This window comes from Diplotaxodon limnothrissa, linkage group LG13 (assembly GCF_057381915.1).
Source record: "Diplotaxodon limnothrissa isolate DT_005_m linkage group LG13, D_limnothrissa_male_GT1.1, whole genome shotgun sequence".
Taxonomy (NCBI): domain Eukaryota; kingdom Metazoa; phylum Chordata; class Actinopteri; order Cichliformes; family Cichlidae; genus Diplotaxodon; species Diplotaxodon limnothrissa.
The window spans coordinates 15,051,760-15,067,595 of NC_140608.1; the positions used below are offsets into that span (position 1 = coordinate 15,051,760).

The 15,836-nt window shown below is 40.8% G+C and overlaps 2 protein-coding genes across 4 annotated transcripts; one reads left to right on the forward strand and one right to left on the reverse strand.

The window, feature by feature from the left end:
• The first annotated feature begins 1,000 nt into the window (after nt 1-1,000).
• Nucleotides 1,001-12,798, forward strand: adka (adenosine kinase a). 2 transcript variants are annotated; one of them, XM_085369337.1, is made up of 11 exons: nt 1,001-1,173; nt 3,287-3,361; nt 4,382-4,435; nt 7,535-7,613; nt 7,701-7,873; nt 7,960-8,068; nt 10,347-10,517; nt 10,622-10,657; nt 10,762-10,876; nt 10,976-11,062; nt 11,189-12,798. In XM_085369337.1, exons 1-11 carry the CDS (start codon nt 1,082-1,084, stop codon nt 11,311-11,313), a joined length of 1,116 nt encoding a protein of 371 aa, XP_085225463.1. In that variant the 5' UTR covers nt 1,001-1,081; the 3' UTR covers nt 11,314-12,798. The 2 variants fall into 2 exon arrangements, with proteins under 2 accessions (XP_085225463.1, XP_085225464.1); XM_085369338.1 differs by lacking the exon at nt 1,001-1,173 and adding an exon at nt 1,854-2,087.
• An 834-nt stretch (nt 12,799-13,632) lies between these two features.
• Nucleotides 13,633-15,740, reverse strand: LOC146620055 (dual specificity phosphatase 29-like). Of its 2 annotated transcripts, none has more exons than XM_085369958.1 (4): nt 15,676-15,740; nt 14,313-14,498; nt 13,966-14,189; nt 13,633-13,868 (listed from the first exon to the last, which is right to left on the reverse strand). In XM_085369958.1, exons 2-4 carry the CDS (start codon nt 14,489-14,491, stop codon nt 13,642-13,644), a joined length of 630 nt encoding a protein of 209 aa, XP_085226084.1. In that variant the 5' UTR covers nt 14,492-14,498; nt 15,676-15,740; the 3' UTR covers nt 13,633-13,641. The 2 variants fall into 2 exon arrangements, with proteins under 2 accessions (XP_085226084.1, XP_085226083.1); XM_085369957.1 differs by having other exon boundaries at nt 14,313-14,503.
• Nucleotides 15,741-15,836: the final 96 nt, after the last annotated feature.

The following is a 15,836-nucleotide window of genomic DNA, read 5'->3' on the forward strand; positions in this document are numbered from 1 at the left end:
GCTGGGAAAAAAATGTTTTTTGTTTCGTTATGTTTTGCGTCTTTTTCATTACAGGGAGTCACTGCATTGTGTTCTATGTGTCTTTAAAAGATCTAAAGAAACTCTGCAAAAAAAGAAGTGCCAGGCCTAAAAGAAATTATCTACAGCAGATGAACATTATCTGGAAGTTATAAAAATGCAATTGAAAGAAAAAAAATGCAGCAAAAACCTGACACTTTAGTTAATCCATCTCCAAATATATTTCACTAAAGGCTCATCACAAATATTCTCATGGGAAAGGTGGCAGAGCGAAATGAGGTATGCCAAATTACACCAGAAGTGGACTGAAGAGAGTCCCAGATTTAAACCCAGTGGGAGTATTGGCACATGTGATTAGGTAGAGGATCATCAGAAGGTCCTTTTGCCCCTCTTTGGGGGGGGGGGGGGGGGGATACTCCCACTGGGTTTAAATCTGGGATTCTCGGCCATTTGACCTTAGAACTGAAGACGCTTCTCGGATGAGAGGTGAAACGTCTTCAAGCAACTTAAAGAAGTCCAGACGCTTTTCTTTCCAAGCTCCTTAGACTGTTGGGGAGCTTGTTAAAATCATTGATATCATTAATGCAGAAAAATACCATCATGTTTTGATCCACCATGTACTAACACCTGGAAAGCATTTTCATTTTTTTTTTAGCAATGATCCAAACACACATGCATGAGTAGAAAAACCATGATGGAGCACTGTCAGTCATGGATTGGCCTCCCCAGACCGGGAAACTCAAAATTATTTAAGCAGTGTGGGACAAAACCCAGCCAAAAACCAAACGAGAATGGGTTTTTTTTTCGAGAATGATTCATTAAGACTACTAACTGCTGCCGCACTTATTTCCCATTTTATATATATATAGTCATGGAGGTGACTAAAGTTGCTCCTTACCTTGCCATCGCTTCACGTTAACCCTGCACGGCGTCTCTGCAAAGGCGGGAGGGAACTATTGCCTGCGAGCCATTCCCCGGAGAAACAACGACAGCCCCATTGCTCATGGCATGACCGCTTTTTCGTGCCGGCTAAGGTGATCGCAACGTGCTTTACCCAGTCAACATGGCTTCAGACGAACCCAAAGCAAAGAAACCCAAACTCTCAGAGGAGGAGAAGCCCGAGCCTCCGCCCAAAGAGAATGCCGTCAAAATAAGGTGACCGAAGACTAAAAAAATATCCTTAATAACAGCGAGGAGACACGACCCTCCTCCCACGCTTCCAAGTTAAATGCTAATATATGTGCTATCAAACCTTAAAAGGTTGACACTGTTAGCCTGTGTGTGTGTGAGAGAGAGAGACACACACACGTGCACAAAATCGCGAATTTAGGCATTGATTTGGGATGTTTTCGAGACCTCTGAAGCAGTTCAATGTTGGCGAGGTCGTAGCGTAAAGCAGCGGGTGCAAAGTCCTTTGATATTTTTGCTTTTTGATAAGCAGGGTTTTAGCTAACTGTTGGCTCATAAAGCCTGCTGGGTTTGGGCACCTCTGCGGTGAAGCAAGCCCATCTAGCTGTGGCAGGTTTTAGGTTGTGGTCGAGCATGAGCACCACCAGAAAGCAATGTTGGGACTTGGTGTGGGACTCTGCACAGCTGCAGAGAAAGCTTACAAGAACCATCCCTTACCAGCTCCCAAAACACTCAATTGTGAAACAAGTCACATGGCGGTCATTGCAATGCTGTAGTGCTTCCACCATCACCACCCCCTCTGAAGAAATCTGATGGCTGCTGCTGATTACTACATTCACCTCATCTGCGGCACTCCAACAGCCCAATCAGCAGCACGCTTCTCACGGTGTAATTTGGCTTCAAATGAGTGAGTGAACTGAGCCTAGAGTCAGCAAGACAAGCCAATCACCACAGAGACACACACAGCCGTGGCCCTTGCCTCCAATCGGCCAGCTCCGAGTAGGAGGAGCTGTGTTTGCAGGGGTAAATCGATCTTCCTGCACACTGAGGTGAAATTGTCAAGTTTTTTTTAATGCTTTAGCTCCCTCTTCAACCGGTTTTAGGTCGCCCAACAGGTTTATCAGTGTGCACACAAAGAGGAACAATATGTCTGCTGCAAGGTAAGAGCAAGCTTACGTTAGGGGAGTTGATCTAAAGGCAGGCATGGTTTAGTGTAATTGTCTGCACATGCCTAGTAATCATCTGACTACACATTGGAAATTATATATGTGCTGTAGGAGACAGTAGATACGATGCAGCAAATATCGACTGGACGGTTTTCCGAGACAGAAACCCATCTGTGTAGCGTAAGTCACCGTCAGGTCTTGGCGTCTCCCTGCTCTTTGCTTTTTTGAAAAAGCTGTTCTTTCGTATTAACTGTAAATCTTTGCCTTGGGCGAGAGTAGACAGAGAACCTTTATGGGCAAGTATGGTTCCATGTGTTCATGTGGAGGTGGCATCTCTGAAGAGCTGTGTTCAAAGACTTGCTCCATCTGGGGGAGGGGGGGTTCCCAAAAGCATTGACAAAGAAAAAAATTGTTCATATGAAGGGCACCTGTGAAAATGACACCAAGACTGAGATCTAAGGGCACGTGGTGGCAGCATGTGGATTATAATGCACGCACAGTTCAGTTTTTGCTTACAGGTGAAACAACTGTGGACTAACTCGCTGGCTGGATTTGGCAACCGATGTGCCCAACATGTTGACACAGAGTAGCGGTTCCTGTGGTGCTCTGAAATTCTGTTATTTGTTTTGGTTTTTTGTCAGCATGTTTAGTTGTGATATTCAAGCTCTACTTTCGGTTGCTTGACCCAGAAAAAGAACAGACTACACAAGCAGCAGAAGCACACGCACACTGAGTGTACTGCTGTCCTGATGTTGCCACGTTGTGACGCCATAACAAAGTTACATGCATGACTGACTGGGTTTTGTAGTGCCTTCTGATGAGTCATGCATGTTTCCTATTTATGTCTCTTTGATTCGTGCTGTGCCTTAAGTCACATAATTAAAGTCAGGTGGAAACAGATCTTTTTTTGAATAGAAATAAAATGGCACGCTCACTGGAGTGAGCAATCATAAATTTTTAAGTCAGTGCAATTTGGCTTTCTGCATGTTTCTGAAATGCCTGAGCATTTGACAGATTGCTCAACCAGAGCAAAGGAGTAATGGATTTCCACTCCAGCTCAACTGTTAAGAGCACTTTATTAAAGTGAAGACAAATCGACGGGACTGAAACGATTTAATGTACAGATGACTTGTGAACGCTGTCGTATTAAAATTAAGAGATGTAGCTCAAATCTGTTTGTCTTTATGTTTCAGCACTAATTCACTCTTTGGAATGGGAAACCCCTTGCTGGACATTTGTGCCGTTGTGGACAAAGATTTCTTAGACAAGTAAGTATGAGAATTAGAATCACGAGTGCTTGTAATCCTGCCCTTTTGATTGGTCCAGTAATGAGTGGTAATAAAATAGTGCATATATATGTAAACACATACTTGGTAGAAGGTGTTTACTTCCAAAATAATACTGCTTTGCTGCTTATTCTAACCCCGATGTTATAAAGGAGAAAGAGTAACGAACTGTGATTTTATTTTTTACTTTTTGCAAGTCACATAAGATCAATTGAAAGGGAGACATTTGGTATCAGCGAGGTCACATCAGTGACAGGCTGGAGGAGAAAGAGATTCCCTGATGTAATTTGATCAGGAGCAAGATGAGGACGATAAAGGGAAGCAGAGCACAGGAAGCGGCAGAGCTGTCTAATAATCAGCGTCAGCAGAGCTGTACGTTCAGCAGATGCATTGCTTTAATGTATCCTGAAAAGAAACCGCACCCTGTTTGATCATCACGTGTATTTACATCACCAAAAACTCAGGACTTCAAAGATCCTGTAGAAGTTGTGATTATTACCTATGATGTAGAAATCCAGGGATTGTATTGACATGACACATTTAAATATTCTCTGTAGTAGTGGGAGCTATCAGCTGAGATCTGCTCAGAGTAGCCATGTTCTCTGTGAGTTGACCAAGACAGACGGGACAAAGGGCAGCTCAGCGTCCACTCATTAACCCCTTGCATAAACTCCTGGATTAGAGCTAAACCAGCCGACTGTAGCTCTAATTCAGTCCCACTTACAAAAAAGCACAACTACAACTGCACTTTAATCCCCAGCCTACCGTTGTGTGACCTCCCGTTAAGGAAACCATACCTTATTTAGCTTTAGTTGGGCTGAGATTATTTGAGCAAGAGGAAAACAAATCACACTTTCACAGGAAAAATGTGTGAACAGCACATTTGGAAGCTTTCCTACTGCACTTAAAATCCCGGCTCACATAAATGGCGTCCACATGCTTGTTATTTCTGTTTTATTTGAAAGTAATTCTTCTTCTTTTTTCTTCTCTGATTATTTGCAGGTACTCTCTGAAACCCAACGATCAGATCCTGGCTGAAGCCAAGCACAAAGAACTGTTAGTATCTCCTCTGTTGCAACATTCACTGTAGATTATGTAGGTTTTTGTAGAGCTCTTCCCATGTGGGTTTACCTAATCTTCAAACATGGCTTGTGTTCTGAATTCATACTGAGTTTGCACCCCTCTGCTCTGGAGCGGGCCAGTCAAAACAAGCGCACACTAGAAAGTGCCACGATTGACCTCTGTGCCTTCACATACAGCCAGTGGTAGAGCAGCAGATTCAGCGCAGTGAGACCATCTCATCCAATAGCAGACTGGGACACTTTTCCTCCCAGTCCCTCTGAGACAAGGGCCAGAAAGCAAACATTTAACATTATGAGATAAGAAAGTCATATGTGGCCTTGTGTGATTATACTGATGTTTTCCTACTCTTCACAGTTCAGTCTATATATGACAACAGGTTGTGCTTTAGTAATGGCAGGCACTTGCATGCACAACTCATTTTTGAGGACGAATGTTATTTGATGTCAACACATATTTAAATGACACTTTTTTTGTATCAGTTTGTGATTGATATTGATCTGTGATGTGAACTAAGGGAATCATTGATCACTTACAAGAAGGTGCAAGTCCACACGTTTAATCTGCTAGTCTTGCTTCTTCTTAAGCCTCTCAGGCTGTGCTCGATTTAGTCCTCAGAAGCGTAACATGCAGGGGATTTCCCCCCCCCCCCCGGTGAAGACGCCTCGGGGAACTGTTAGAGGGAGCTAATTCCTACAATGGACAGTCACCCTTGCTCCATTTTTCTTCCCATCACCCTTTCTCCAATCTCTGGCTCAGTCTCAGGACCTTTAGCAACAGTGGGCCTGTTGTAGTTTCTGAAGAGAAGCAATAATGTCCAAAAGTCTTGAGCTGCCCCTCATTTCTTTCTATTTTGCTTCCAAAGAGCCACGTTTTCTTGTAATTGTTTTAAAGTGGTCTTGAGCAATAATTCTTCAGGCTTTCTGAAGGTCTGTTAAGGCCGTCCTTACATCGATTTTTAATAAAGTCCTTGTACTCGATCTTTAAACCAATGTTTTTTTTCTTTGTTTGTTTTATTGTTGTTTAAATCACTTAACACTGACCTATGAATTATTTAAGGACAAAAAAGGTACCTAACTAAAGGAATGAATCAGAACCAAGGATTGTGCGTATACATAATAAAGAACTTAGAAAAGAGTCTTTTTTTAAATTATGTCCTTGGGTACTTTGTTACCAGCAGGCTACTGCAGACAAACATAATTTGTTCCCAGACATAAAATTGTATTTTTGCATCAACAAGATGAGTTATTAGCCAAACACCTGGCATAGGTTAGCATGCTGTACAGTGTGACCTTGAGGAAACTGGACAAAAGAAGAAGCAGCAGAGTTCTTAGACCAATATCTGAAACTAATGTTGTTAAGAAATATTTTTTTAAAATCAGCACCTGAGAGATGCATCTGGCCATTCAGTTAGTCCATCTACTGTAATACTCTTAGTGGATGGGTGGCTGTCCAGAAGCCATTCTTAAGGAAGGGAAATGCCAGATTTCACAAGAGGTTGACTAAAAATTAGTGGCAACAGGTCTTAAGGAGTGATGAATCAAACTTTCAGAGTTTGTGTTCAGATTGTCATCAATATGTACACAAGAGGTCAGGAGAGAGGTACAGCAGTGAGTGTCTACAGCCATCTGTGGAGGCCCTGGTATCCTTTGATTCTGCTTTTCAACCAGTGGTTTTTGGGATTTTATCATAATTGATGAAATCATAAATGCAGAAAAGTACCATCAGCTTTTGAGTTACCTGGAAAGTTTCTGATTGGTAACCGCTTCCCAAGCACTACAAGTCATGGATTGGCCTCCTCAGAGCAATACCCAAAGAAGTCTTGAATGTCCTTCAAGAAGCCTGGCGACCTATCCCTGAAGACTATTTAAAGAAAATTACAAGAAGTCTTTCCTGATAGTTCAGGCTGTGTTGAAGAATAGAAGCGTTCATGTCAAGTACTGACTTTCAAGCTGATTAGAAGTGCACAAACGCACAGACCCCATTTTTGCCTTATCTACAGTATTGCCATGTATGTTTGCACATGATTTAGTCATTCACGGCACCTGTTGCTCATTTTCCTAGCAAATTAGAAGGTAACAAAGTGGCTCAAGACTTTTGCACAGTACTGTATTTGAACATGCTGCCTCCGATACTCACATAAACCACAAAAACACATTATGGTGTGTAGGCTACATTTATGGAGCGTAAGATGGCAAATTCTCGTGCTTTAGCTGTAAACAGAACATTGAAGCGTGTCTGTGTTATATAACAGTGGTAAATGGTTCAGATAATATAATCAGTGGTCAGTCATGCACGTATTGTATACTTGACCTGGAAAAAATATGAGGCTGCTGTCTGCAGAGTCTAGTCTGATACGAAGGGATTTTACTGACTAAACCATCACCAGGCACGCTATAGAGGGAAACCCAATAAAAGAGGCAATTATGCAGTGTCATGCAAACCAGTTTAATGGCACTATGGTAATCACTGCCTGCGGAAAACTTTTGATATTCCCCAATAAGAGGCACATAAATGCATTTTCCTTAAAAAACGTTTTTGAAAAATTGCAAACTTTGGGGGGGGGGGGTTGTCTCCAGGACTCTTGAAGAGACTGCAAATAATGCTCTGTGCAGTGACGTCTACATGGAGATTGCCTTAAAAATATCACTTATCAGTGCACTGTTAGACCACTTAGATCAATAGTAAGTGGATTTCTGGTGGCCCAGGGAGGAATCAAAACAAGGAAAGTCAGCTCTGTTTCAACTGATAGTCTTTTAAAAAAAATCAGACATATCTTCATTTAATTGTGCTTTGGGTCATTTGAAAAACCAGGATTAGTTTGCACGCTGTGTTTCCAATCTTTATACTGAACTAAGCTTTACTACCATTAGATTTCATGTTATTTTCTTCAGCAAATAAATATATAAAGTATATTTGATAAGGTGTAAACCTTTGGTGCCAAACACGGTTTGATCAGTCATCATTATTAATCCTTTGCTCTAGGTTTCAAACTTCTGATTAGTGATTGGCCCTATCTAGTTTGACACACTTTCCTTTTGGAAATGTCAGTCACACCTTTGTTTCTTTCTGTAGGTTCGAGGAGCTGGTGAAGAAGTTCAAGGTTGAATACTACGCTGGAGGAGCCACACAGAACTCCATAAAGATCGCTCAGGTGAGATTCATTTGAAGTGTAAATGTTGCCCTCTGTGCGCAGGATGTACTGGCTGATATTGATGCGAGGTTTTGTTACTGTCTACAGTGGATGATCCAAGAACCTCATAAGGTGGGCACGTTCTTTGGCTGCATTGGCAAAGACAAGTTTGGAGAGATCCTGAAGCAGAAGGCTGAGGAGGTGCACGTCGACGCCCACTACTACGAGCAGGACGAGGAGCCCACGGGGACATGTGCTGCTTGCATCACCGGAGATAACAGGTGGGTAATTGAATGTTAACAGCATGCAAACGCAGTGTGATCTAACCTGTTTATAAACCTGTGTTTCACTACTTTTCTGCTCTCAGGTCTTTGGTGGCTAACCTAGCTGCTGCTAACTGTTATAAGAAGGATAAACATCTAGACCTCGAGGAGAACTGGAAGCTGGTGGAAAAAGCTAAAGTCTACTACATTGCTGTAAGTATTACATCACTGTATGCTAATTTGTGCCACTTTAATGAAGCTTTAAGGTGGGCATGGAGTCATATCACAAGCATCTGTTTTGTTTTTTGTCCAGTGGTTTGTAATTTAATTACTTTGTGAGGTCGTGGTCACATGGGCCTGGAGATGGTTGGTGACCACCTGGCAACCTCGAGTAAAGTTGTGGGCGGTGAGCATTTGAAGACAAGACAAGCGACTAGAGCAATCTCAGTGAAGCAGCATAAATTCCTTGCAACCAATTTCATCATGCAACTGCTTTCAGCCTGTAGCAACTAGAGATGGATCGATCCGATATTACGTATCGGCATCGGTCCGATACTGACCTAAATTACTGGATCGGATATCGGAGAAAAATAAAAAATGTAATCCGATCCATTAAATATCACGAAAGCACCTCACAAAACTTGCAACACGCCGTAACTCACCTCAGAACGTTAGCACTCGGAGCAGTATGCATCACGTGATAGAGCGGCTGTGGCATGCGGGACCTGTCGGTGGTCTGGATAGCATTTGGAGCTTCGCTAGCAACCCGGCATTTCATCTCCGACAAAGTTATCCCGAGAGAAGTAAAGCAAGTGTGTAAGTCCATCTCTGAATGTTTGTAAAGCATTCCTGCGTTAAGCTTAACAAGCGATATATGGAGCGACTGCCTCTTCTTGCTGCTACTTCAATCATGAAACTGCTTAATGATCAGCTGATCGGCTTTTCTGTCCCGAGTCCGTGTCTCTTGTTTGTTTTTGGCCCACTTTGCACCAGAAAGAGGAAACCAGCGGCTGAACAACAGCAGTACGTTTAAGCTTGATAAGCTGTTGTTAGAATTTATTTAATATTACTTTCTACTCGAGGATCTTTTTCTACGTAGCTGACGGCTGGTAACTGTGCAGGGGCGGATCTAGCAAAGTTTAGCCAGGGGGGCCGATAGGGCATTAACAGGGAAAAGGGGGCACAAAGACATACTTTTCTTTCTTATTCTCATTTAAAATGTCTAGCTTTTAATAAATAATTATCTGAATCTTACACCCAAAGTTTTAATTTGATGTAAAATGAATATAAGTCAATTACTGTATATAGTGACTATTAAGTCTAATATATATATACCCTAGTAAGCTATAGTACTTTTTCCTTTGGGAAGATACCATCTGTGCAGTCTGCAATTTTGTTGAAGAAAGATGTTGAATCTATTTAATATTTTAATATATTGAAAAATAATTGATTTCGGTGCTTTTTTTTTTTTTTTCACACTGCATCAAATTAAGGTTGATTACGTCGATTAAGCATCATGAGGTGGAGCGTGAGGGGTGGTTCCCTATTTTTTATTTTTTTTATTTTTGTTGTTGCTGGGAGTTGGAACCCTATTAGTTAGGTTGCTTAATATTTACGCTAAGTACTCTTTAAAATACCAGAATAGGGAGGATGGTGTAGGTTTAAGTTTATTAGATTGATCAGTATTGCTGAACTATGAAATTTTTTTTTTTTGCATACAGGTATAACAGAATAGCTTTAGTGTAGTTGTTGTTTTAAACTTGAGTATGAACTTATACAAAATGCAGCAAGATATTTAAAAAAAACAGTTTTGTTGATTAAAAAACACTATATCGGATTCATATCGGTATCGGCAGATATCCAAATTTATGATATCGGAATCGGTATCGGACATAAAAAAGTGGTATCGTGCCATCTCTACTAGCAACCATTGGGCTACCACTCAGGAATGCTTTTTTTCCCCTAGCGACCTTTGGTTTGTGGGGAGGTCACTGACCGGCCTCTAAGCCTGTGTGAGTCTGGCCTAACTTAGGGCGGCGTTCACTTATTTGGCCTGCTCTGTGCTCTTGCATAATCACTTATGTTTTACCCTGGTACTGATCTGCATCTCTCTCAGTATCCAGCCTTCACCCGTGTTGTTTTTTTTTATGGTTCTTGGATCTTCCTGTGTTGTTGGTATTCATTATGTGAATCTCGTGCTCTGCGTGGATGATGGTTGTGAGATGGTTAATATCATGCTTGCTCAGATTGTTTGGCAGCGTGAGTCAAGACGAAAGCAGCACCACAAACACGTGCTTGGATTAATCTGTGATAACTCAGTGGTTTAACTGTGACAATGACTGTCCTGCCTGACGTTCTGTGCTCTCACTCACCTTTGTGCCCTCAATGTGGGGCTTTTGTTTTGTTGAAGACTTTAGTGTATGTGACTCATTAGACCCATCAGATATAAAAAGCAGATTAGTCCTGACCCAGTGTCGTTCCTTCCTTCCAGGGTTTCTTCCTGACTGTCTCCTTGGAGTCCATCCTGAAAGTAGCGAAGCATGCTTCCGAAAATAACAAGCTCTTTTGCATGAACCTCTCCGCGCCCTTCATCTGCCAGTTCTTCAAGGATAACCTCATGCAGGTTATGCCCTACGTTGATGTGCTGTTTGGCAATGAGACAGTAAGCCACAGTTCTCACAGTGAAATCTCCACACTAACGTTGATGATTTGCACATATTTCAGATTAACTCAATGTGATCTTTGTTGTTGTTGTTGTTTTCTCAGGAGGCAGCTGCTTTTGCTAAAGAGCAAGACTTTGATGTGAGTAGACTGTTAGACTTTATCATTTACACAAGAGAAAGGCTGGATTTTCTGTGTATTTGTGTATCATCTGCTTTGTGTGTTGATGTGTATTTTGTCTACAGACAAAGGACATTAAGGAAATTGTCAGGAAAGCCCAGGCTCTACCCAAAGACAACAAAAAGAGACAGAGGGTTGTAGTTATTACTCAGGGGAAGGATGAAACGGTTATGGCTCAAAGTAATATTTCCTTCTTTTTTCTCCCATTTCCTGGCATCTGTTTCACTCTGTCTCTTGTCCTTGTGTGGAAGTGAACTGTTTTTCTCCTCGTCTTTCCAGGTGACAAGATTGAAACCTTCCCTGTAGTGAAAACTGACCCCAAATACATTGTTGACACAAACGGTGCAGGCGATGCCTTCGTAGGAGGTAAGAGGCCCCGGTGTTGCTATTTTTTTTGTGCCTTGGTCGATTTGCTTCAGTCTTGAGTCTTCTGTTGATTTTTATTGTGGAAGCCTTTTTTTTTTTTTTTTTTTTTTTTTTTTGGCAACACAGGTTTCCTGTCTGAGCTTGTCCAGGAGCAACCTCTGGATCAGTGTGTGAAGGCGGCACACTACGCTGCCAATGTCATCATCCAGCGAGCAGGCTGCAGCTTCCCAGAAAAACCAGACTTCAAGTGAGGATTGGTCAGGAAAGCCTTTCCTTCAGCGTGAAACCTCATACCCACTCTGCCTCCACAACCCCAACATATAAGTTCCACTATTTTCTACAAGTGCAACCCTCAAATGTGTTTTACTTCAAGTTTTTTCTTTTCTTTTAATTTATCCACACATCATTTCTTATCAGTTCTTAGTTCATATGCCCATCTTCCACGCTAAGAACCAAGGGAACTTTTAATGCGTTTAAATAAATTACCATAAAGGAATCATGGAAACACCAGGAAATGTGGTAATTGTCCTTTACAAAAAGGGCTCTAACTATAAAATCCTGCTCTCACGGACATTTGTTTTCTACAGTTTTGAACTGTACTTCAGCTCTGACATTTCTTGCATGTGGATGCACTGACACCCATCAGACTCTCGTGGAAAAACCATGTCAACATCGTGTGAGTCTGTTTTATGTTTTTTGTGTGTTATTTTGTCCCCTTGGAGACAAGAGTCCAAGCACAAACAGCTACAGCAACAGGAGGATGCATTTACACACACACAGGACTAAATAATAAAACCCCGATGAGGTTTTGAATGCGGCTCAGAAATGTGCTGCAGTGATTTATTTGATTATGTTATGATTTAGCATTCACAAAATGCCCGTTGTGAATCAAATGGCATTTTAAGTGTACATTTTTTTTTTTTTTTTTTTTTTTTTAAATGTATCAAGGCCTCTGCCTATTAAGTTGTGTGAAAGCTGCAAAATGTTGATTATGTCAGTGCTATTCAAACGTTACCGGCATCAAATAATGAGTGCCTTTCTTTCTCCCTAGCAGTTTGCAGGCTTGATGGGCAGAGGCCTGGGGATGTTATATGAGCCTGCAGGGAAACTTGTAAGCTTGTGAGAGTATTGATGTATAAGCATGACCTCCCTTCTATATATAATGCGTTTCTGGGAATCCATCATTATATTTGGGGGTTCTCTGCCAGAAGAATACAGTGGGCATTAAAGCAGACTTTTTCTCTCAGTTGATTTATTTTTTTTTTTCAATTGACTTAACATTCTCCTGCATTGTCATGGCAAACCCTCGGGGCAATTCTGTTAAATCATTTTTTAAAAATAACTATTTTTTTCCATTTTTTATCAAATCTGTTTTCTCGAGTAATAAATAAAGATTCATAAGAAATTGGAGGAAAATCGTATCTGGGGCCAAGTGTTATAAACCGTCTGTATTAATGTCTGTGCTGTGATTCATACACTGGTGAGATAAACGCTGAATACTTGAATATAACTTTATTCAAAGTTTATGTAAAAGGTAAGAAATATGTGTAGGACTAAATACTGTAAGAGGTGTTGTCAAATCTGTATCTGGTTGGACTGAATCATTGGTCACTGTCCCTAAATTTCATGGCTTCCTTCACATGTTCAGATACACCAAAAAAGCCTTATAACCTGTTTGTTCCTACTGTCAACAATTTTCAGTTTGCCCATCATTGTGGTAAATTTTGAAATTAAAAAATAAACAGATTTTATCATAGATGTTTTTCTGTGTCTCATATTTTTTATATAATGTGAAGTGCACCTCATATTTCAGAGGTTTCTCTCATGGCTCGTTATGGCCTCCTTTCTTTATGTAGAAGAGTTTGGATAATACCTAAAACAAAGGTTTTTTTTCTCTTCAGTTGCTGTAACTAACACTTTGTTTTTGTGGTCAAAAGGTTTTGAGCCACTCCCTGAGATCTTGTAATACATTTGCAGTACTCACTAACTTTCTGCAGATGGCAACAAAATTCTGTCTGCTGTTGGTCTGCAGGAATCATTCTGCAGGGTTCTGGCAGTGTGTTTGGCATCAATATACTAAAAAATGAAGCAGTTGGTTCATAATTTCTTCATTTCTTTAAAGATTGCAGCAGATTCAAATAAAAAAATGTGTCTTTTTGTAACAAACCACTAGTAACAAAGTGCCTAAAGACAAATTCAGATGGATTCTTTGCTATGTTGCCTGTTTTGTATACACACAACACTGGCTCATCATGTGAAACATAGCATTAGATGGTCAGTTACAAGGACTAGGCTGAAAATGACAGGACAAGTGAAAAAGCAACAAATGTCCAAAGAAAAACTTTAAAAGAACCTCAGGAAGCCTGGAGAACTATTCTTTAAGACCACTTTAATCTTATGAAAAGGAAATCTTTTCTACATGAAAACAGAGTTATGGACTGAATCAGAGTGAGTAACTTAATGAGATTCATACTCGGTTACTGAAAACATGACTTTAATTATATATTAAAAGAAAAAAATAATATCCATGAAAACATGACATGAAGTTAAAATACATTTTTAAGTTCCTTTCTTAGTATTTACTGTTGGTCCTGTGTTTCTTTCTTTTGTCTCAGCCTTTCCTCCTGCAGTGAAATGTCCAGGGCTCTGAGCTGTTTTAAGAAGCCGTGATTGGGCAGGATACAGCGGCGCTGTCGCACATGCTCAATTGCGTCCACTACAGTTAAATTGTGTTTCATCATCAGGTATGCCAGGACCAGTGTCGCTGACCTGCTCCGGCCCATCACACAGTGCACCAGGACCTTGTCTAGAAAAAATGAAGATATATGGATTTATTAGAAACAAACAAACTTATCCTCCAGATAATGAACTCAAAGGTTTCCTCAGAGTCCCAGAGGACTCACTCTGTGGGTGAGCGAGGGCCTCGTGGATGAAATTTGCTGCAGGCCTGAAGTACTGGGACATGTTGAAAGTGGGTTTGTCATCAGCCTCTACACCATAATACTGGATTTCCATGTCTCTGTAGTACTGAGCACCAGTCAGCACATTATTCCACTTTCCCTCTGCTGCATTCAGGATATGTGTAATCCCCAGATCCTTCAGACCAGGCCGCTCCAGAGCAGTTTTCCTGTGTTTATGCAAACACAGACTCAGTATGAAGCTGTCATCATGAACTTTTGACACAATTGACTGAATAGTTGTATAAGGGCTGATAAGTACAATGACATCTGCAGTACTCAGATTTACGCACTCATCCCCGATGTAGACATCTGGCCAGACCTCGTTGAAGTGTGTGTAATGAGCTGTGGTGCCGGTCCAGAACAGCTGCTCAAGGTCTAATGTTCCTGGAGTGATGTAAGCGCTGTCTGGGTCCACCTGAACAGCTGCATATGGGTTTCTACTTCTGGACTTCACCATGCAAGAGGACATTGTTTTCCTGTGCTGTCCACAACACACACACACACACACACACACACACACACACACACACACACACACACACACACACACACACACACACACACACACATGCCTGAAATTAATCACCTCCTGCACACTGCCATCTGTCCCAAAGCTCTACAGGGATCTAACATTACCACCTATATGCCAAGGATGTTTATGGAGTCCATGAGCATTTTTTCCTAAATACTTATCAGTCATTTATAAGCAACATGCCAAAAATTAACCGGCTCCAGCTTTTCCAATGTAAACATCTGGTTTTACCTTTTTCCAAGCTGTAGTTTTTCCTTTCTGTTTTCTCTCATTTTTGTTGAAACAAAAAGCAATGAATCAAAAAATGAACGATCAATAGTGAAAATAACTGTAAACCTAGTACATCACCCACAGAAACAATGGCTATAGAAGATGTAGGAAGACCAGACTTTTAGAAAAAATTATGTTGTAAAGAATATTTAAATGGTTTTATTAATTTAGGGATTTTACAAATTCATAAATGAAAGCAATATTCTCTTTTTGTATGCCAGTTAAGATTAAATTATTATTAAATACTGCATGCAACTTTGAAATCAGTGTTACTATGGAAACACATTAAAAAATATGTATGTAAGTAAGAAACGTGAAAAGGGGTTTAACTATGATTGTCCACGATCACACAAACCGTATGTTGTCATTCAGTATTCTGTGTAATATTGTTGTGTATTATTGTGTGCGCAACACATGCTGTTTCTTGGATGTCACGTACAAATTCAAGCGACAGACGTGACATTTTCTGTTTGCATCATCGCTGCTGGTGCTGCCTAACTGATCATACATTTTGCAATATTAATAATAAACAATAGCAGAATAGTACACGAGATATCGGGAGCCAAATAGGAATTTAAATGACTTTTTTTAATCTCGCTCTCCGCTAATAGATTCACATTAATTATACCAATTTTTCAAAGCTTTTAGGACCCCTGCATTGGCAGCCTTGTTCTTCATCTAGTCACACTTCATACCAAGCCCTTCATGCACATTCTTTGAAACACTGTTCACACTGAAGTCACACTGAACTGAAACCACCAATGATCCACGAGGTGTGTGACATCAAGTCGGGGGGGAAAAAAACAGATATTAAATAAAAACGAGCAATTTAGTATAAAGAAACGACTCACCTCTGTTAAATGTGGATCGCAGACTTCTACTTTCCTCAGTGGATGTCAGTGTGTGTGTGTGTGTGTGTGTGTGTGTGTGTGTGTGTGTGTGTGAGAGAGAGAGAGAGAGCGAGTTTGTGTCCGGTGGCTGTACATGTGTGTGTACCAACAGGAACCTCCCT